At 42.8% G+C, this 20,741-nt stretch overlaps 6 protein-coding genes across 6 annotated transcripts; 1 reads left to right on the top strand and 5 right to left on the bottom strand.

Moving 5' to 3' along the window:
• Positions 1 to 624: 624 nt before the first annotated feature.
• On the bottom strand, positions 625 to 4,719 carry EAF02_010169 (uncharacterized protein; the record flags this gene model as incomplete). Its single annotated transcript, XM_038906217.1, has 6 exons — positions 625 to 1,262; positions 1,328 to 1,667; positions 1,908 to 2,000; positions 2,122 to 2,967; positions 3,018 to 3,249; positions 3,533 to 4,719. The coding sequence occupies 6 exons, from the start codon at positions 4,717 to 4,719 to the stop codon at positions 625 to 627; spliced, it is 3,336 nt and encodes a 1,111-aa protein (XP_038753944.1).
• A 1,082-nt stretch (positions 4,720 to 5,801) lies between these two features.
• EAF02_010168 (uncharacterized protein) lies at positions 5,802 to 6,023 on the top strand (the record flags this gene model as incomplete). Its single annotated transcript, XM_038906216.1, has 1 exon — positions 5,802 to 6,023. One exon carries the CDS (start codon positions 5,802 to 5,804, stop codon positions 6,021 to 6,023), a length of 222 nt encoding a protein of 73 aa, XP_038753943.1.
• Positions 6,024 to 7,547: 1,524 nt separating this feature from the next.
• Positions 7,548 to 8,815, bottom strand: EAF02_010167 (uncharacterized protein; the record flags this gene model as incomplete). Its single annotated transcript, XM_038906215.1, has 2 exons — positions 7,548 to 7,939; positions 7,999 to 8,815. The coding sequence occupies 2 exons, from the start codon at positions 8,813 to 8,815 to the stop codon at positions 7,548 to 7,550; spliced, it is 1,209 nt and encodes a 402-aa protein (XP_038753942.1).
• Positions 8,816 to 9,067: 252 nt separating this feature from the next.
• On the bottom strand, positions 9,068 to 10,213 carry EAF02_010166 (uncharacterized protein; the record flags this gene model as incomplete). Its single annotated transcript, XM_038906214.1, has 2 exons — positions 9,068 to 9,927; positions 9,976 to 10,213. 2 exons carry the CDS (start codon positions 10,211 to 10,213, stop codon positions 9,068 to 9,070), a joined length of 1,098 nt encoding a protein of 365 aa, XP_038753941.1.
• A 924-nt stretch (positions 10,214 to 11,137) lies between these two features.
• EAF02_010165 (uncharacterized protein) lies at positions 11,138 to 12,611 on the bottom strand (the record flags this gene model as incomplete). The annotated part of the gene is made up of 4 exons (XM_038906213.1): positions 11,138 to 11,142; positions 11,197 to 12,328; positions 12,389 to 12,438; positions 12,491 to 12,611. 4 exons carry the CDS (start codon positions 12,609 to 12,611, stop codon positions 11,138 to 11,140), a joined length of 1,308 nt encoding a protein of 435 aa, XP_038753940.1.
• A 3,397-nt stretch (positions 12,612 to 16,008) lies between these two features.
• Positions 16,009 to 16,491, bottom strand: EAF02_010164 (uncharacterized protein; the record flags this gene model as incomplete). Its single annotated transcript, XM_038906212.1, has 2 exons — positions 16,009 to 16,076; positions 16,134 to 16,491. The coding sequence occupies 2 exons, from the start codon at positions 16,489 to 16,491 to the stop codon at positions 16,009 to 16,011; spliced, it is 426 nt and encodes a 141-aa protein (XP_038753939.1).
• Between the last annotated feature and the right edge of the window lie 4,250 nt (positions 16,492 to 20,741).

The raw sequence follows: 20,741 nt of genomic DNA, 5'->3' as shown, positions 1-20,741 counted from the left end.
ACTCTACGAATAACGCTCATTTGGTATATCCATCCATGCATCCAATGCATCCATCTCCCTCATAATAATTCAACACAAACTTCCAAGCACAAAATATTCGCTCACCAATCGCTTCGCTACGTATGCAACCAAGTGCACTCTAATCAAGATCTCAAAAAAAAAAATCTCGTTTCCTAACGCCCTATCAAAAACCCCCAATCTGCCAACGCCTATCAATGAAAGATGCACGCATAAATACTCCGAAAAAACACCCTTCCCCCCGCCATGTACCCTGTATCTTTAATATAGTCAAGTTCACCCAATTCAATGATTGTATCCCTCGCCAACCATCCCAATCCGTCCATTCCTCAATATACAGATATGCATGCGACTGCACTTCCCGACTACCCTTCCATTAATCCAACCATGAGACAAAAGCAAGAAGTGTTCCCTATCCCTGTTACAAGCCGTATAGCTGTATTCTATGCTACGCGCGCTTGCAAGTATGCTTTCACTTTTTGGCTTTTAGTGCGAGTAAAGTAGTAAACCAATTCCGTAACTCCATCCCAAATGCAACGCGATTTAAAGCAAGCAAAGAACGCACAAATAATCCATCTGCAAAGTACTAAATCTGAATTCAATGAATCAAGATTCCATTTCAAACAACCCACTGTCCAACTCAAACATCTTTTCATTACCCAACGGACCCAAATCGGGCAGTAAGCCCCCATCCTTACTGCGTTTGTAAGATATGCGTTTGGGTTTAAGTTGAGTAGTATCTTCCCTTTCCTCCAATCCAAACATGTTTTCACTGCCCAGAGAAGGCAAATCAGGCAGTAGACCTCCATCCTTACTGCGTTTGTAATGTATACGTTTGAATTGAATATTCTCGATTTCATCCACGGGCCTCTCGTTTTCCATTTCCATAGGATTAATCACCTCTGCTAATGGCGTCATGCCAGAAAATCGATCATTTGTGATTTCAACTGGATTTCCCAGTTCAATCCTCGGCGTCGTGTTGCTTAAAACCTGTTCCAAAATCCCTCGATCACTCATCGCTGTGGTAGGACGCATGGCGTGTTCGCCTATAATCTCAACAGGATCATATCCCTCCACGCCCATAGCTATGTTTCTGTTTCTTTCCAAGAACATAGACAATCTTCCAATCTCCGTATTCCACTTCTCGGCCAAGACCTTTACCACTTGATCAACATCTTGAGGTGTCAATTCTTGTTTGATAGGCTTTTCAACCCCAACCCCAAAGGTTTTCAATGTTCGCTTTACTGAACTCTTTACGTGGTGGTTTTCGCGGACGAAGAGCTCGTGGCGCGGCGTGTATCCCTCATACTGGCACTCATTCGTTTCATGGCAATATCTTGATCGTCTTGCATATAGGGAACTTCAAGAACAGTGTGGTTTTTTGCAATAGCATTGACGAGTATGGTGAATCCTTGAAGATTGATATCGTTGTGTTCACAGAAGATATGCGTCAAACCCCTGTTCTCTTCCAAAACAGAGGAGAGGGTATTCGCTCCTTCCAGACCCAAGTTTTGGTACTCTATACGAAGAGATTTCAAAGTATTATTCTTTTTGAGACCGGTCAGTGCCTGATTCAAGCCTATTCCGAATCGAGTAACCTCCAAATGTGCCTGTTCTCCAGAAATATCCAAGTCCTCAAGCGTGGTGTTCTAAGCGAAAACTCTCTGCATGGTTTCACATGTCTCCGGACTTGCATCATATGGAAGGGACGCTTTCGAAATATCCAGGACCTGAATCGTAGTATTGGTGCGCAGGGCTTCCAGTAATCGCTTGAAGTAATCCTCTTTTGTGAATTCGATCATCCGAACCACGAGTTTGGTGGGAGTGAAGTTTTCTTGAATAGCTTTTACAAAATCACTAATCCCCTTCTCAAGTCGGTTGGCACTTACGTGAAGCTCCAAGTCACGAGGTTCACCAGCGACTCGAGTCATAGCTCTCATGAGAAGAGCAACATGCGATCCACTCAAATTGCACTGATCCATCTGTAAGGTGCGAAGTTGATTTGACATATCACTTGTAAGATAGGCAGAAATTGTGTCCAAAGTTTGATCGTTTTACCTATCAAGTCAGCAAGAAGTTTCAGATCAAGGGCAGCATACTTACAGGAATCCCATTCAAGATCAGTTCCTCCAACCTCCAAGAGAGCATGACTTCAGGAACAAAAAGGGGTTGATCACCAGATGTACGAGTGATCATGGAAAGGTCGAGCTTGCGAACGTGCGAGAAACGACTCATGGATACTTGGAATCTTTCGAGAAGAATTCTCCCGGGGTTGTTAGATATATTGATGCACTCTAGTGTTTGGTTTTGTCGCTCCAAATGAGTCAAAAGTTGCATTATCCCTCGATCACTAAGTCCACAGCGCGAGCACTCGATCGCCCTAATCTCAGCTTTTGGATTGTTCAACGCAGGAATCATCGCATCAAGATCTGTTTCTCCCAACTCAATTCCGTTTAGAACAATCCAATTAACATTGGTCAATTGTGCGCGGCACAATGGCATCAATGCTGCAGTAATTTCACAACCCGGATCTTTCTGTAGAACGCCCCCTTCATCATCAAAAGTATCTCGCGGTCTTCTTCTGGGAAGAGCGTTACTGAAATCTACCTTTCGAAGCTGTAGTGACTTCAGAGCAAGTGCTTGAACTTCTTGGTATAATAGTGATCCATCCTGTGGCTTCATGGTGAAGTAGGTATCTATCGCGATCCCTACTCGAGTAGTCCAAGCTACGTGATCTATGCCGTAGGAATCCACAATACCATGCATACAATGAAGATCAATATCTGCAAAAGAAATTGAGCGAAAAGATTCGTTATATCGTAAAGACCTAAAGATAGCAAGCAGTTCGTAAATCGTATATTTAGCCGTCATGGCAGGAGGGTAGAGACGAAATTCTGGAGCATCCTCAACATTCCAATCAACTGCATATTTTATGTTCACGGGATTGCACTAGGTAAGTCAGCCAGATAGATTTCGCAAGCCAACACGCAGTATCTTACATTATAGGCCATGCAATAAGCAACCAAGGTTCTATCAAAACACCCATACTCCTCTTCTTCGTGAACTAGAGGGATATCACCAGACTCCAATAGACGCATGGGCCCGTTGAACGTGAAGTTGTAGTCCAGCCATGCTGGTTTGAGATACTGTATGGCTTGAAAGATGACCACCGCAATATCGTGTGTGGCTGAAGCTGCTAACTCGAGCATCTTGGCTTGTTGAAGGGGTGTTCTACGCTTAATTAGTCCCCATCTCTGCGTTTTGCAATTATTGTCAAGATGCACAATCACTGGATATAATGGCTATCTAGATACATGTAGGCGCTTAGACCTGATACTTATGACGGCACAAAGCGAATATAGAAACAATCTCAGACATAATGGGCTGCAATTGCCATGCTAAGACAGACAATGGCACTCGCAACCGTCAAATGTCACACATGGATTTCCCATACCACGCGACGAACTCTGCACAAGAAGGCAAACATGAAGTACGCTAAGAGATCTAAACTAACCTGAATGCGAGCTCAAATCGATCATCAGAATACTGCACGTTCATTGCAACTAGGGATACAAGGCCGTACGAATTTCGACTTGATTTTGCATGAAAAAGGGCACCGGAAGGCAGGCTAAAATCAGGTAGGGGTATCAGGTGCAATCGATTTATACCAATGACCATATAGAACACTGATGATCCAAGTTTTTGAAGATCGTCCGATGAGGAGCGCGCGCTCTTTGCTAATGGAGTTCGTTTGACAACTCTGAATACCTGGAAATGGTTCGAATCGTAGTCATCAACTCCCTCCAGGGTCTGAACGAGGTATCGGACAACTCGTTCGGGGTATGGTTCCGGCATCATGAGTCTGGCTTTCTGCGCAGCCGCTCTTATTGAAGTGGACCATAGATCTGCATCCTTTGGGTCATGTAGCATAAGCTGAATGGATCCTACTCCATGGTAATCCTCGTCTAAAAACACGACCTCGGTTGTGAAAAATGGCCGCCCATCCTCCATCTTGTAGACTGTGACAACCTGACCCAGAGGAATTCTATTTTCGCCCTCCGTTGATGCATGCGAAGCTTGAGACTGTACTTCTTGTAGCGACCCTATTGATGCAGTGGATGACTGGCGATGAGATTGACGCAAGTGCGCCGGTTGTATATTTGGAAATGCCTCTATCGCTCGCGCCATGCTCTTGAATCGTGTCAAGTGTGTATCCGTCAGGACAAGGTATTCCTTTTTCTTTCTAAACATCGACGTCGTCGTCTGAACTTCGCCATGGTGAAGTATCGAAACGGCACTACTCGCATTGAGAATCCCCGCCGCAAGATAGTGATACTCCTCTTCGGGAGATTCAGGAGTTGTGCCTGTAACCTCCTTATCCTCATCCAAATCGGTCATAGACCTTCTCCCCAAGGACCCGAATAATGAAGTTGGTCTGCCTTTTTGCAGTGTACGAGGTCGCAGTTTTGGTGAATGGGCGTCGGCTTTCGTGGGACTATGGCTTGTATTTTCTGTGTCGATGTACATTGAAGGCGTCAGACTGCTAAAGATCGAGCTTCTCTTCCCCAGCTTCTTCTTATCCTTCTGCTCCTTGTCGTTCGTGTTGCCATTGTTGATGTCGGTGTTGATATGCGCGAGGTTTGAAAATGATGCTCTGGAAAGGAGACTTAAACTCTTTCGCCGAGATTGTTTGGGCGCCATCTCATAACTTTTCTCTCGACGGGAAAAACTCTTGCTAAGCTGGACTGCAAAGCCAAATATGAATGATTAGGTTCTTCAGGAACATTCATGCGGCAGAAGTTGAGGGGTTTTTAATGTATATGAAGTTTAGTAGGAAATTTCACCGGATTAAGCTACGATAGCTGCAAATGTATAGCTGGAGAGGTATGGTGGACGAGCATCTGATGAAAGCGGAATTGCGAATTAATGAAGATCTGAAAGTGAAACAAAATACACAATTGAAGAGAATGAATGTATGGAATAGGAAGATGAAAAGTAAAAAAAAAGACGAAAAAGCTAGAAAAAGGTGTACTGTTTGCAGCAGTGAATTAATTAAAGTTAAGGACGAGAAATTGAGCTTAAAATGAATTAATTGATCGACTATAGAATTATATCTTATGTATGGAGGTAGCGACCGATGTATGGATGGGATGTAGGTATATCCAGGATGTAGAGCATGTATGATAACGGGAACCAGCGAAAAATGGCGAATGGCTCGCCCTCGTTCGATTTTGGTGGGGAGGAGAATTGCGTTGGGTGCGGGTAGATGAAATGATTGAGAAGATTTATAATTTATAAATTACAATTTATAAAGTCCGGATTATAAATGATAGATGGAGATGATAGATTGCAGGCAAGCAAGCAAGCAAGCAAGCAAAGAAAAGATGGTAAATTCATAAATCAGAAATGAATAGCGAGAAGGTAGGTAGGTAGATAAACAAATGAATGGTACCTCCTAGGTATAAAGTGGATGTGATCATAACAAGACTCTCTCTCTCTCTCTCTCTTCCTCTCTCTCGTCCTTTATGTATTCTAACCAGGAGAGAGGTATCGTATTGTATCGTATCGTATGGTCGGGTCATACAGTAAGAAATCCCTATAAAGTACCTGTCTTGGTACCGTGGATAAGGTAAAGTTAGTAATTCCCTCCCTCCCTTGGTACCTATCTAGCACCGAGAACCTTTTCCAAGATTCGCTTGGCAACAGAGAAGTCTGGTGGTTCGGGGTTTGATGGTAGGTATGGATGGTATAGTAATGTGATATACCTCCCTAGGTACCTAGCTATGGTGGTAGCTGCTACCGCTTGTGGATGTGGTTGTGGCTGTGGCTACCTATGGATGGTTATGGCTATGGATGGTTATGGCTATGGATGGTTATGGCTATGGATGGTTATGGCTATGGATGGTTATGGCTATGGATGGTTATGGCTATGGATGGTTATGGCTATGGATGGTTATGGCTATGGATGGTTATGGCTATGGATGGTTATGGCTAAGTATGAATAGTTTATAATTATCATGTTTATGCTCCCGGTGATACTTCTGGTACCGTATGCCATTTTGATATGTTTACCGATATGGTTACCGATAGATCTACCTCCCTACAGAGTAAGAATTAAAGAATTTCCACAAAGAAAAGGGTGAGAATGGACGGATGCAGTGCATGCATGCAACGCAGTGTGTGTGGTGTGGTGTGGTGTGGTGTGGTGTGGGTGTGTGTTGTGTTGTGTTGTCTGGTGCTTTGGCTCTGATTGCGGGAGCGGGACATCCAACCCTGTGTACTAGGTAACTCCCTAGTAATTCCCTAGGAAAGGTATTTAATTAGTACAGAGAATGTTGCACCGGTCTATTATGCATGCAGAGAGAGAGAGAGCGAGAGAGAGAGAGAGAGAGAAACCGATCATGTATCCATGCCAATGTTTTGGGATTTGGGGAATGATCTGACCCCGTCTGTCTGTACCAATGCATCATCTATTTGATTTGTACTTGATTGTATTGTATTGTACTTGCTGTATATACTGACTATGTGTACTATACCTCTCTACCCTACTGTGAATAAACTACCATGCATTTGTCTGCGAGCATCTTCATTTCTACCTAGGTATCCTCGAAATCACAAAATGCATTCCGAATACCTACCTACCTACCTACCTACCTACTATCTTGAACCTTACTGGCTATGCGATACTCCGCAGTCAAGCTCAAACCAACAACAGGAGATAAATTCCCCTGGACCGTCTGAATGATCTGGTTGGTGATGAGCAATATCGTGATAAATGACCATGTTAAAGAGGCGCCAGCATAAACTGGGTCATACAATCATATTACCGTATTCTCCAGCTGTCTTTCACTATGATCGTCGCTCACCTATCGCATATCAAAATCCAAAATACTAACGCCTATAATGTCCTAATTCAACCTTGGGCGTCGGATGATTCGATCTCTTCAAAACTTAGATTCCTCATGCGGAGTAAACACTCTTCAATACCTCCAATCTTCCTCATTTAGGTTTGATGGTCTAATGACCTCTCAGACTTGAATACTCAGAATGTAGAAAAGAACGTGTGTTGGGGTTTGTTTGATTTCATCAATCGAGTGCTAGTATCGAGGCCTCTCCCGAAATACGAGCCGCCTTGGTTACTCTGCATCACATCCTACACCCGTCCATTCGTATAAAGATTAGCATTCATGCTGCGGTTGGTTCTGATTTTGTGAATCGTGTCAGAGGATCTCAGGGCCTGCTATTCCCTGCAGCTTCATCTAAATGATCGTATTATACACAGCTTATGCTGTGCAGTGCTTTTCGGTACCTTACCGTAGTGTCAGGGACGAAAGGGATGATCTTGATTTCGTCTCATCTTTTCAAAACAGCTACCAAATTATATTCCCAACATCAAATTTCATCAGATCTGCAGAACCCTACGAAAGTGGCTTGTTTTACCTCCTCAAACATCGGAGAATATTCGAGAGAGATTAAATCCTCCGGGATGTCTTCACTGTTCAGCCTTGTTGTCCATTATTACCCAATTACTAGCTATCACCAGTGTCAAGGGGTCCAACAACCGCAGACCCCTTGACAGCATATCCGCCTTCCTTTCCTTCAATCCACACTTCGTATTTGTTGCTTTTGTCGGCATTCTTCCCCACACAGACTCTTAGTTCTTCATTTGCGTAAAGTGGAGCCAGGTTTCTGTAATTGAACTTTTTTATCATCTCACCAGGCTGAAGTTGTGATCGCAAGACGGAGAACATGAGCACCAATGAAAGGGGTCCGTGAAGGAGTAGATTCCTATATCCTTCAGACTCCCGGCAGTATTGGGGATCCAGGTGTATCGCGTGAGCATTAAATGTAAGGGCCGAAAATCTAAATAAAAGGGATTGTGTAGGTGTCATTCGCACATCAAAGTCTGGTTTACGCGTGGCTATAAGCTTGGTTAATGGGACAAAGAAATCCTTGGGCAACAGTGTGGAAATAGCTTACGCCTCAAGATCTTTGGAAGCCTAGCGCAATCCTCTCTGGCAGTAATTGTGTCTTTCTCCCGCATGAAGACGATATTCCGCGTCTCCACTAAGGATGCTTGTCCGATGTTGTCGTTGTTATCGACATGGTGACGTTGTAGTAATTGTTGATCGGCCATGTAATTTCGATCACTTACAGAGCACTTTCCCGAAGCGATTGCGCTGCTCTTTGCATCTGGATTCATCCGCAGTTCGTCTCCGGTATCAGCGAGGCCAACCCGTCTCTCAATTTTTACAAACACTTTCTCGTCACCTTCACGCCCTTTGACCGAAACGTCCACGATTCGTTCTATACAAGCTGCTCGCATGTTACCAAGACGGAGTTGCTCTCCACTCGTAGTATTGAAAACCAGAGACCCACCAGCCCACATGCGGCGCACAAATGGCGGCCCTGGGGACTGCAGAGGATCTGTGCCATCGGGGAGTAGAGCACTGTGAGGAATTTGAGGAGAGAAATAGACTAGATGATGCGACTGGGGGAGAAGTGCTGTATCACTACACTCATGTCCGAGTGTAGTAGTGTACGGAAGGGTGAGGTCTTGGGCTTTGAAATTAGCAGGGTAGCATGTAGGTGGAAGGAAGTCCGCCAGAGATATATTTAAAAGATGAGAAGGAGTTGGCGACAAGTAATCATATATAATGTTGGGCTTGCGTGAAGTGAGTTCCTTGTGGAGAATTGACTGTGTAGAAGATTTTCGAGCATGCGCGGGTAATACCAAGGAGCGATGGATGGTACGAAGACCATATGATCGAGAATAAAAGAAATTGGAGAACCTCATGCCAGGTTTTATGCAGAAAACGTCTGCGAGAATATCATAAATTCGTCATCATGAACTGTGATGGGTAGAAGAAGTAGTACATAAAAGATGGAAGAAGATTCCGAAGATCTAAACGACGCGAAAAGGCCCGCGACCTGAATGCCAAGAAAAGCGTCATCCTTATCGATAAGAATCCGATAAAGGCGGATGTTTGTCTAAATTTCCTTCGGTATATCGTAGCCATGCCATAAATACCATGCCATTGATACTCCATTATATTTTCTTTTGTCTATCCACAAGTTTATCTTCCCAGCTCCCAAGCCAGTGCCAATCCTGTGTGTATTTGTCGAGGCTATTCAATGCCCCAGCTACTTTTCCCTCTGGATCACTCAGCTTACTTCCCTCAAACTCAACGAAGAAAATGTATTGGAAAGGAACTATTTTCGTTGGGCGACTGTTAATACTTGTCAAATTGACTTGGTATCTCCTGAAGCAATCCAGTACATCTGCGAGTGCACCCGGTGTCCTATGATCAATAGTGAAAGTAACCATCGACTTAGCGGCAACATCAACCTTTGTCGCAGATGTATCTACACCTTTGCGCAAAATGAGGAATCTGGTAGTATTATCATCACGATCCTCAATTCCTTTTGCCAGAATGTCCAGTTTGTGGATATCTGCTGCGAGCGAACTAGCAATGGCTGCACTTGTACCAGTCTTATCTGCTTGAACGATTTCGGCTGCCTTGCTTGTGGAACTGACGTCCAGTCTCTCAACCCCCTTCAAGTATGTTCCTAGAAATGCCTCGCATTGACCGTATGCTTGTGGGTGGGTGTAAATACGTTGAATGTGATTAAGACTAGATAGCGGCGTTGTCTTTGGCTTGACAGGAGAAGGAGTGGATGTAGTAGGAGTACAAGTGCCAGACATTACTGGAGAATCTGCCGTCGAAACATAACCTAACAGGCAGTGACTAACATCAAGATAGGCTTCACCGCATATTGTGACATCTTTGTATAAGGAATGGCGATCTGCGAGGAGTTCTAGGGTAAAGATCACAGCTCCATTTGTAGAATTTTCAAAAGGTACAACACCTAACTCTGCTTTGCCCGATTGAACAGCCTCGAAAACATCTATATGCCATCAGTAACGCGTTAGCGATGATTTGAAGATCGCAATACCTGGTATTCCAATGGCTGGTTGGTACTCGTACTTCTCTTTTTCGAAGCGTCCAAGAGCGGCCTGGGGGTGACAGTCATCTGTTAGTCCTATTGGAATTGCATGTTGCTCATAATGTCGACAATTGAAGGGCGCTGGACACTGAATTAAACGAAGATCAAGTACCTGATGAGTATAAGAAGAAATGGGCCCAAGGAAAGAGATAGCTGGTCTGCTAGAGGAGTTGATTCTGGACTGCATTGTTTAGCTTGTCTTCACTCCTTCTAATGTTGACGTGGTTCGGTGGTTCGGAAAAGACTGATATAATTCCGGTTTTAAATAATAATCGGGTTCACTGCATCTCGGGAAGACTCGCGTACCACTCATACGGTCGAATTGTTTGTAGAAGAAAGTTGTGGTCACTCGTGAGAAAGTAAAGGAAATCTTTGATATTTATTTTGCTACGTACTGTTGCTCACTCACCCCGCTACCGTAAACATGAGAAGAAACCCCACCTTGTCACGATTTCCGCGGAAGGTATTGCTAGATTCTTCGGATCCGGTCATCATTCAAGGAGGTGTCAATCAAGGAGATATGGGTCTGTTGTGTATGGGATTGTGTACTGGCTTCTGTCATCATGATAAATTGGGGTAATTCGGGAATATTCGAGAATTTCACAGGTATATAGCCCCAAATGAGAAACACAATATGAAGCATTGAACTTAAGTATAAAAGCTGTCCTGATATTTGAGTTCGGGTAACCTGATCTATCCATGGCTGATCTATTGATACTGAACTTCAGATAACCTTCTATACATTTTAATAGCAAGCAATTCTGCCAAAACGCAATCTTTCCTCGACCTTAACACACATGAGAAACATCAGGGTATCGCCTAGTTTTCACGGAATCATATATTCTGCACGAAATTGTCAGAAAGGTGCAGAAGGAACAACAATGAATAAATCACATACCTGAAATATGGTTTCTCCGACTTACGAAGCCGTCATGACGGACCGGAGAGGGCTGGGACGGGCATTCCCTGTGTTCCCTCTTAGTCCCAAGCCAGCTGGGGAAGCCGGCTGCGCTGGGGTCGTCTGTTGCACGGCACGAGGGCGGTGTGACAGAATTTGGCTTGACGGTTCGACTGGAGTTGGCTCCTCGCCCGATGCGAGGGCATCAAACTGTCAATCTATATCATATTAGTCTCTGAAGTAATTTTTGATTATGAATGCTTATAACATACCGTCGTAGTAGTCATCATCGTCATCAACTTCGGCCAATTGTTCAAAATTGACCTTGTAGCGCAAGAGGCCACCAATACCACCAAAACCCTTAACGAATTGGTTGCCCTCACTGGATCTGTCCGAGACAAACTCTAATGTTGTTCCGAAATCTCTGTACTTCTCGGCGATCCATTCCAAGAACGATTCCGAGGAAACGACTTCCATTTCTTGGCCAGTCTCCTTGTCCATGAATTGTTCTCGGTTTGAGGCCTCGGATTGCTTAGTAGTATGAAGAATTGTTTGGACGCCATTGCTGTCCTTCAACACCCAGCGGTTGATCTCGAGGTTCTCAAAAACGATCAATACCTCAACAGCACCTAGTTCCAGAGCCTTCAAAGTATCCTCAACACCATAACAAACTCGTCCTGTGTCTTGACTAATCTCCTCAAAGTACTTTCCAATGAGCTTCTTCTCCTGGATGAATTTGACATTGCTAAGTGTCTCGGCTGAAAGCTCAATAGCTTGATTGAATCCGTTCTCACCACCATAAGAAACATCAACAACCTTGATAACCTTTGTAGCCAAACGGTTGTCAAACAAATCGGACTGGTTAAGATCGTTCTTGAAGTCGGCAGAACCAGCCAAGATGATACCAGCTACGTTGACTTTATCTGCTGTAATGAAGTTCTGGACAGCTAATTCGGCAACCTTTCTGACATAGTTATGACGCTTTTCCTCACGAAGACGCGCGAAACGAAGAGCAGATTGTCCACCACGTCCGTGCTTCTTTGGTAAATCGACAGAAAATTTGTGAACAACGTCTCTGGTGTTTCCACTCAATGTACCGAAGAGGGCTCCATTTCCGTCCATGATGATGAAGCCGAACTTCTGGTCAGACTCCAACAATTCAGCGAGAGCTTCCGTGTGGAATTTGTTGTCGCAAAGGTAGAGAGATGTGTTGATGGGCTTGAAGGGCTCGAAATCGATGTTGACCTTTCTTTCCTTTCCTTCCGATGTCAAAATTTCACCACAGTAAACAACCAATCCATTGGGCGGGACTTTGTTATACAACTTCAGTCTTTGTTGGGTAGACGTGATAGCAGAAAGAACGGATTGTCGATTCACACGAGACTTGATGTTCGATGCGGTACCCTATATCCAAGTTTGAGTCAGTATATAATAGGCAGATATCAAGAAAATGCGGTAACATACGTATTCTTCTGCCAACATCTTCGCCGCACGGGAGACTTGATCCTTTGGCGCTACATAGTATGTTAGAGAGTATGTAAATAATAAATCGATGTGACGTCTTACGAATGATGAGAGAAATCATGGAGGTTCCATTTCCACGCGCAGCTTCGAGGCGCTTAATCAATTTTTTCACCTTCCATATCTCGATATTCTTCTCGGCCTCATTTGCCTGAGCGTCACTCATATTGGCGGATAATGAGACAAAACCACTTAGACAATTTGACCTTTATGAATGATTTGACCTGCAGGTGGTTGGACAATATCCGTTGACTCTGCAATTTACAGTTGTCAAGATATTATCTATTCGTCTTGTCTTTGTCGTATTTGTGACGTGGGCTTAGGGTCAGAGTGTGGGTGGTGGTCAGAAGAAATTTAGTGTGCTAGTAAAGGTTAGGCGAGGGGTCGGGAACTTTCGAAGTGTACCTAGGTAGGTAATGACAGTAAAATAAAAGTAGGAAGCAAAAACGTCACAGGAATGAATTTTAGTGGAGAAAATTTTACATTCTCTCAAAATAATAATAACATCACGAGATTTCAATTTATATGAGAATGCATGCATCGCAGCATCCAGGTATGATACCTACATTCTAACCCATTGTCGATGGTGATGGTGATGTCGACAATAGGATATACAACAGTTTCTTCAATGAGCTTTTGCGAACACTACAGTACGCCCATATAATCTGTATTTTGAGAAGATGGTAGCCATCTATGATACAATACTGCACTGTATAGAACCTCTACAGCAGAGGTACTCTCTTCAATAACGGCCGTCCACGATATCATACTGCCAGCTGTATAGAATCTTTACAGCAGATCAATCTCGTCAGTAACAGCCGTCCACGGTATCATACTGCCAGCTTTGTATGGCTCTTCATCCCACCTCACTCTATTGCAGAATCTATCACCGTTTCTTCTTTGCATCGTTCAGGGCATTGCAGCAACTCTGAGGTTTTCCTCGTCTTTTCATTCGCATCGCTCTGTTGAAATTGTAACGATTAAACTAAGAGTGGCATTGCAGTGCATTGTGGTATCTCAAGTCACCATCTCCAGTCTTAAAGTACAGAACTTACATATCATATCCCGTTCATAATATTCAGTCGTACAACTGTACAAGACTAAGCCTCAGTTTTCTTCGGACGCTGTTGTCATCTTAATCTTTCTTGTTTTGCATTTCCTGAAATAATGAGTCATGAAGCTCTCACCAAACCGAAGAAGCTCCTCTTACCATGCCTTACGGCTGGTTTCTTGCACTGTACCATTTTGATAGTCCAATTCACAATCTGGCAAGTAAATACCGATTCTATATCTGTTTCATGGATGAATTAGCGGTGGGTTAAATTGAATCCTAAATTGGAACTATTCAATGTTCGGAAAACTACAAGTTTCTCCTGAGTAGGTGAATGCAACCTCTAATTTTCTCGATTAATTATTAACTTGATCCCAAAAACGTCTTCCAACACCAGGCTATTGTTGTTAGATCCAACCCAAGCCATCGAGGGCCATTAATCCTAGTGCTCAACTTTCTTTATCGGAGACACGTCCGAATATCTAGCTCAGTCTGCAACATCATATACATTTCAGTAGATTTACTCGATCTTGGGAGTGAAGGAGGTTTCCGCGTTTCTAGCAACAATGGATTTTGAAGCTAAAGCTTTATTCTTCGAATTCAAGAATCATCCCTTTTCAAGCTTCATATGGTGTCTGCGGGAACTTGCGAAACTTCCATTACGTATCACATAGGTATCTCATGGGGTCATTTCATCATTATTTTCCACATGGTTCGAACAGCAACTATAGCAAAGAGCAGAGGTAAGGTTCTCTGGAAGTTTTCCATGCCTAGGCGCGGTTTCTTTGTTCTAGCTCCAGCTCCAACTCCATGTTTTAGGACTGACTCTGCGGGAAGTCCCGGATATTCATCTTTGAACAGCCTATCTAAATGGATAGAATCTTATCATGAAGTCATTTAGATACTGACTTGCCACAGCTAAACCAGATATATTTCATTTGGGAGTGCTACTCAAACAGTGGGCTCATATAAGCGAACATTCAAAAATGTTAGACAGAATCGACTCTTGAGAGTGAGAAGATGGTTTCGATAATAACAGGTATCGTTATGTTCAATTGCTAAGCTTGAAAAATACATGAATTCCGATATTGAATTCCACCATTCAAAGAAAGTACATAAGTTCTTGTGGTCCCACTATTAGATACTTTGGACAATTGACATAACTCCTAACTTTTTGCCATCCTCTGCACGACCATCACCACCACAAAACTTCTGGCTGTCCAGTTTCAGCGTACGTATTGAAATCTTTTGGATCAAATGATTGATTGTATGTGTAAGATTATGTCTATGCCGAATTATTATCTGGTATCTGTATTTTTACGTGGGGTCTTTACCGACAGCCTCATGCTAGATCCTCCTACCCATTCATCATCATCCTGAGTACATGCCGGACACTTTCCTGACTTATTGGTAATTGAGAGCTTTGGGTCCTTTTGCCAATTCTTGCAAGTCTCCAATGGTCCTTCAGGATTTAGAGAGCATCTTAATGTTTGCGGGTCGACATCCCCGCACTCGTACTGTATCCACAACTTATCGCCGCACATGTAGAATGGTATGGTTTAGTTTCGCGTCAGTACCTGCGTATCTGATAGAGTTTATCCAGGCGTTTTGTGACGCGAACCTCCTGACAAGGTTGATCTCTGAGCGAGTGCTTGGAGTGAAGTTTTGAATTTGTGTTCCAGATGGGATTCAGAGTATTTGTGTTTGTTCATATCTTTACGAAACATCTGATTTAGGGGAAACCTTTTCGAATAAATATTTTACTGCTCTACCAATATCAACAACCTGAAAGAGTTTTCATGGCTTCCACCACGGAATCTGCCGGCGGATTCATGCGGGGCATACTAGGCACAATTTCAATACACGACGGTTGATACACGATGACAAGAAATCATAGGGTAGAGAAAAGACTTTTTTTCAAGATGACGTGAAACCTGTCGATTGAAAACTATCGATTTGTCGTACTGGCAGTGCGAAGATATACTCGACGTCGCAATCTTTGGTATCGAACGAAAAGATGGATATCGGCTTTCTCCCTGCCAAGTGATGAATGTGAAGTTTCAATGTCTGAACTTTACTCAATTCGAAGTGAAATCAACGATTCTGATAGCTGAATTCTTCTATCTTAATGCAGTAGTTTAAGAGCTTTTATTTTCGACTGCAATCTAAACATTGAGATAGTCCCTAGCAGGACTCAAAGAATCTATATTCGTTTCGCTGCCTCAAGTATCCAGGTGGTTTCCGTCGCAACACTCTCGAAGCACGCTATTCTGACCAGAATTATTTTTTGTAGCGCACCCTGTTGTCTGGGACCTCAGAGATGTTTACCTGGAGTTTACATCTTAGCCTGCTCATTCTATTCAAACATTGTGATGGTGCTCCCTTGTGAAGGAAAGACTTTGTACATACCATTTCCTCGTCGCCAATTCCCGTGGGCTTCCTTCACTACATGCGATTTTACTTTCCTGCTCGCTGCCTTCGTATCATCAAAAGAAAAAGGACCTATAGATGTCTAAGGTCTGGACGAATAATCGCAGTCGATAATGTCGATAGTCTTGGCGATAATATCTTCAGACTTCACTGGTCGTATGTCAGCGATAAACTGAGGTCCAAAGCAGAGTACTTCACCAAGCCTACCTTTCTGTTTCTTTTGAGGACGCCCATGAATTTTAATCTTGCTTTTTCTTGAAGCCGTATCAGGATAGAGATTGGGAAAGACCTTGCTGAGATGGTCGACATTTGCGTCATTCCATTCCTTACTGCAGGGCAACCAAGTGAATTTATCGAATATCGCGTCTTTCATGTGGTTCACGTTGCCAAACGTCTTACCGGAGATTCTTCCCCAATCGATGCACCTTCCTGGACAGTTATACAGACCTGGATCCCAATGACCCATCGGGCCTCTTGCGTCCCTTGAACGTTCCGAAGTCTGGCGAGTGACACAAGCTCTCGAATACCCGACCGGCTGGGTTTTGGTCGCAGCGAATTTCAGCATAGCGTAAATCGCCGCAGTAAAATCTAACCCACTGTCGCTGACACATTGTTGTAATCGGAAAAATAATTGGTATGTGGTTTGTTGAAATATTTCGAGTCCGGATAACAGGTATGTTGAGATCTTAATCTTGGTGTGGCAATGTCTGATATTGGCTTAATGAATGATGCATAACATGTTGTTTTTCTTGTTGCTGTTTTTGATTTTGATTTTTTGAAAGCTGTCGATGAAGTAGAGAGCGCTTAACTTCTCCGAGCTATTACTGACCCTTGTCGCTCTTTCCTACTACTGTTTTATGGAAATGGCCTGCTCAGGCTGACCTTCCCGGACCAGTAAGCAAGCGGAGAATAAAGATGGTGTCATACAACACTGATATTGCAGTAATGGTGGATCATTGGGTTGTAGTCTAGGATACGGTTCAATTTGGATCAAATTTTGATGGTATGACTGTTCTAGGAATTTGATGTTTGAATTGATTGTAGATGTTCTAGACAACTTCAATGTTTAAGATCACTGCAACGTCCAGGATAATTTTAATGTTTATTCAGACTTCAAGATTCAAAATAGATTTGAAGTTCAAATTGTTCAAAATCTTCGAAAGACCTTTGTTATTCAAGTTTATGTGAATAGTCATAGGTCTCTGCCATTGTTAGATTTCAGGTGGACAGCGGACCACCTAGATACTCCCAGGTTGATGCGATGTTTGAGCTTGTTACGTTTTCAACAACATTTCGTAACATTGGATTAGGTAAGTTTCTCCTATCTCCTCTACTCTCTGATAATGATTTTCAGGGAGCCTGGCTGTTGAATTGTATTAATTCATTAAACTTGACTGATATAATAGAATTCACAATTAAGATCTCAGTCTGGTCAAGTGGCAAGGAATGTTGCACTGACTGATACACGAAGCAGAGATAGCAATCATTATTTGGATGGGTTTTACAATACTTATAGTATGGATATTGTCATTTTAACAATAATCGAGTTTACCAGGTATATACTTCCGGTATTCAGTTTGCTATTAGTGATTCCCTGACATGTGAAATTTCCCATAAATGATAAATCAGATTGAAGAGCTTTTCGCCCACGTTCATCCGTCGTCTCCTGCGTCATGACTCCGTCCCTACTATTCTGCCTTCATACTATGATATGCAGTAGCCACTTGCAAATTGGAAATCAAGATTAGAGATTGGCCTCAAATTGCAAATTTATTGAGTCGGAATGCAACATATTTGATAGCTTAATAACTTAACTTTGTGAATCTTGATGAATACAACGGCCGAGAGGAAGCCTCAATTTTTTGATTCATGGATTCTTAATACATATGAATGCGTATATAGTAGATGGATAATTCTGATTATCTACTTTTGCATTCGTGTCCAACTGGGCCAGGCCTGATCTTGAAAAGTTGACCATTCCATTTTGCGTTGTAGCAACCCCACTAAGCGAGGATCTTTAGGGGAACTCTAAAGAGTGGAATCACCCATCTCAGTTCACTCCCTCTTCATCGAAAAAAGAGCGTCTTTGAAAGAGAATGAATGGAGAGAATCAAAAAATCTAAGACACAACCAAAAAATCATCTAAAAATTGGCTGTCCATCGCAATCGTTATTGAATTGTGTGATGAAGAAGGGCACGCGAGATGTCTGTATCGTAATTTTTGAAGACGGCGGGAAAGTAGGCTCTGCAGAATTCAGTGATTAAGATGATCAACTCGCCTGGGATTAAATTCATTTATGATGGGCAGGTTGCTCCATCATTTAAGGTTCTCCTGGAAGTAAGCTCGTCTCTAGTTTAATTTCTCTCCACCCCTCTCACGAAGCATGCTGGCATTCACAAAAAAAGAGAAAGAAGAAGAGAAAGAGCGAACGGTATAGTTGATGTATATTGATGTCTAAAGCAATCTGAAAAATGTCCCTTACAGAGAGTAAATACTGTAGAGACCTGCACATTTAGACGTGTTTTCTAGGAGCAAAAAGTTGGAGATAACCACTGTCTCCGAATTACCAAGGGAAACCGGACTAAACCATTACGGCCAGCACTCCACCACCTTATACTCTTGATTGTTGAACATACAGTCTTAATCGCAGGTATATCTTACTCCCCATCGCTACAAGTCACCCGTCTCCCACTCAAATTTACCCCCTGCTTTCCCTATTCTCAGAATCTACTCGTACCTTCATATGCCCGTTGAAATCTATCATACTGTATTGCTAAACGATATGGATAGATGCATCAAAATAAAAATCATCAGCGAGTTTAGAATAACTTGTACTTGAAGCCACAATCATCCCATTCCAAAACGGATCTCGGGAGAGTAGCATTTCTAGATGAAACAACGTGAAATCGATTGGGCATATAAAATCTCAGTGACAAAATCTACCACCCACTCATACTTTCCCTGCCTTTCTTAATCTTAACTCCATCACTTCTCTCGAATAATCAATTTTCATCTCCTATCCCATCCTTGATTCTCAATCTATAAATCTTGTCCTCTCTTGATACTATGGATGGAATTATTCAATTTAGCCATCTCTATCTACATCTAAAATGCACACGTTCATCATTGAGAGTGCACGTCAAGTTCCGAACGCATCTCGGCTACGTCAGTAACGATCTGGTCAAGTCCACCATTCACTAATATCACACTTCGCAAACTCTCGCTTACATCCAATCACCCCTCTCTCATCCATCTAGTCTCGTCACTACTCTTCATATTCACTCCGCCACAACCGCTTTCACCCAAAAACGAAGTATCCAACAAAAAAAATTCATCAACTCATCAAATCGTAATCCTAGGATCCAGATAGTAAAAATATATAAAATAGTTCATCGAAGCAAAACCTTACCGTCCCTCGAGGGACAGTAAGGAAACCCCCGGACGGGTTTTTTTCCGATCGATTCGAACCAGGCGTGCTGACTCCTCCGCCAAACCGCATTTGTCCTGGACAAACAAGCCTGTTTGCTGCCTTTGCGGTTCGGACGAGGAAAACGATCTTACCACGGTATATATAGTAGAGCTTCGGTGGGGTGTGCTGGATGATAAAGGTATTGTATGTAACTTTTGAATTACTTTGTCCGCTGCCTGGGAACGCCTGAACAGACTTACAGGCTATAAATTATCTTAAAGGTTCCTGTTATAACTGGCAGGTGTTTTCGTAAGTTTTGTTCGTGTTGTTGGAATGCCTTTTTGTGGTTGCGAATGCGCCAGGAAAGTGATTGGGCAATAGAATTGGATAAAACTGTATTTTGAACAGTGCCAATAACGAACAAAACATATTTCCAATTCCTAAGTAGACCATTCATGGGACATACTCAGGTCTTATCTTCGCACAGTGATGTACATGGATGGAAGCTCATGCTTGAAGAAGTAAGAGATGTCAGACTGCATAATATCCCATGTCCCATTTCTGTTATTGATCGCACTTTCCACTTCCATACGAGAATAAATTATCTACCGTGAAGATCCCTTACAGCAGTAACATTCACTCAGACAGAGACGCTACTAATTATTTGTCCCAGTATAAGACTTGACCATATAATGTTGAATATGTGCATCAATCTACATGGGTTGGAGGATATCGCTCACTAAGTCTACCAAGTTATTCGACTACAAGAAATCACATCAAGGCACGCAACTATCTGTTATATTCTCTATACAATGAAGAAACTATTCCTCAAATGATTCCTCCATGTGCGCTGCATTTCCCCCAAAATCCTGTCACAACGTAAAAGTTTGAGCCTCCCATTGTCCTAGCTTTCGCCTCTGTGACTAAAGCCGACTCGCCTGAGAATCATATGAGGAAGACTCGACATTGCAGTTTTCGGCATGTTGTCTTCGAGTAAAGAAGAGACCAGGGAGTAGCGAGGATCCTTCGCCACTGCCACGCGTTGTAGTCTTACTCTCGGGTGTTATCATGAAGTCTTGAGATCTTTACCCGAACTTTTGTGATAGGATGACGAATATTCACGGTCATTTCTGCATCAAAAAGTATTTAGGTGAATATATACATTTAATGAGATCAATTGATCAAGCGAATCGACTTTTAAAAAGCCGAATCCGGCGTCGAATCGAAAAGTTGGGTACTGATGATACGACTGTCGTTGATTGTATTTGCAAAATCTTCACGATATGCCGTCACTATTCCTGTAGATAAGAATTGCAAGATTAAAGTCTTTATAATGATACCCAAGTTAAGAGTCTTGTGTGCGGAAATTCCTGGATAATACACGGGGTGGATGAAAGATGATGGC

This window comes from Botrytis sinoallii (genome assembly GCF_014898435.1).
Source record: "Botrytis sinoallii strain Bc 23 chromosome Unknown BSIN_024, whole genome shotgun sequence".
Classification (NCBI taxonomy): domain Eukaryota; kingdom Fungi; phylum Ascomycota; class Leotiomycetes; order Helotiales; family Sclerotiniaceae; genus Botrytis; species Botrytis sinoallii.
This window is presented reverse-complemented; position numbering and strand designations above follow the sequence as displayed.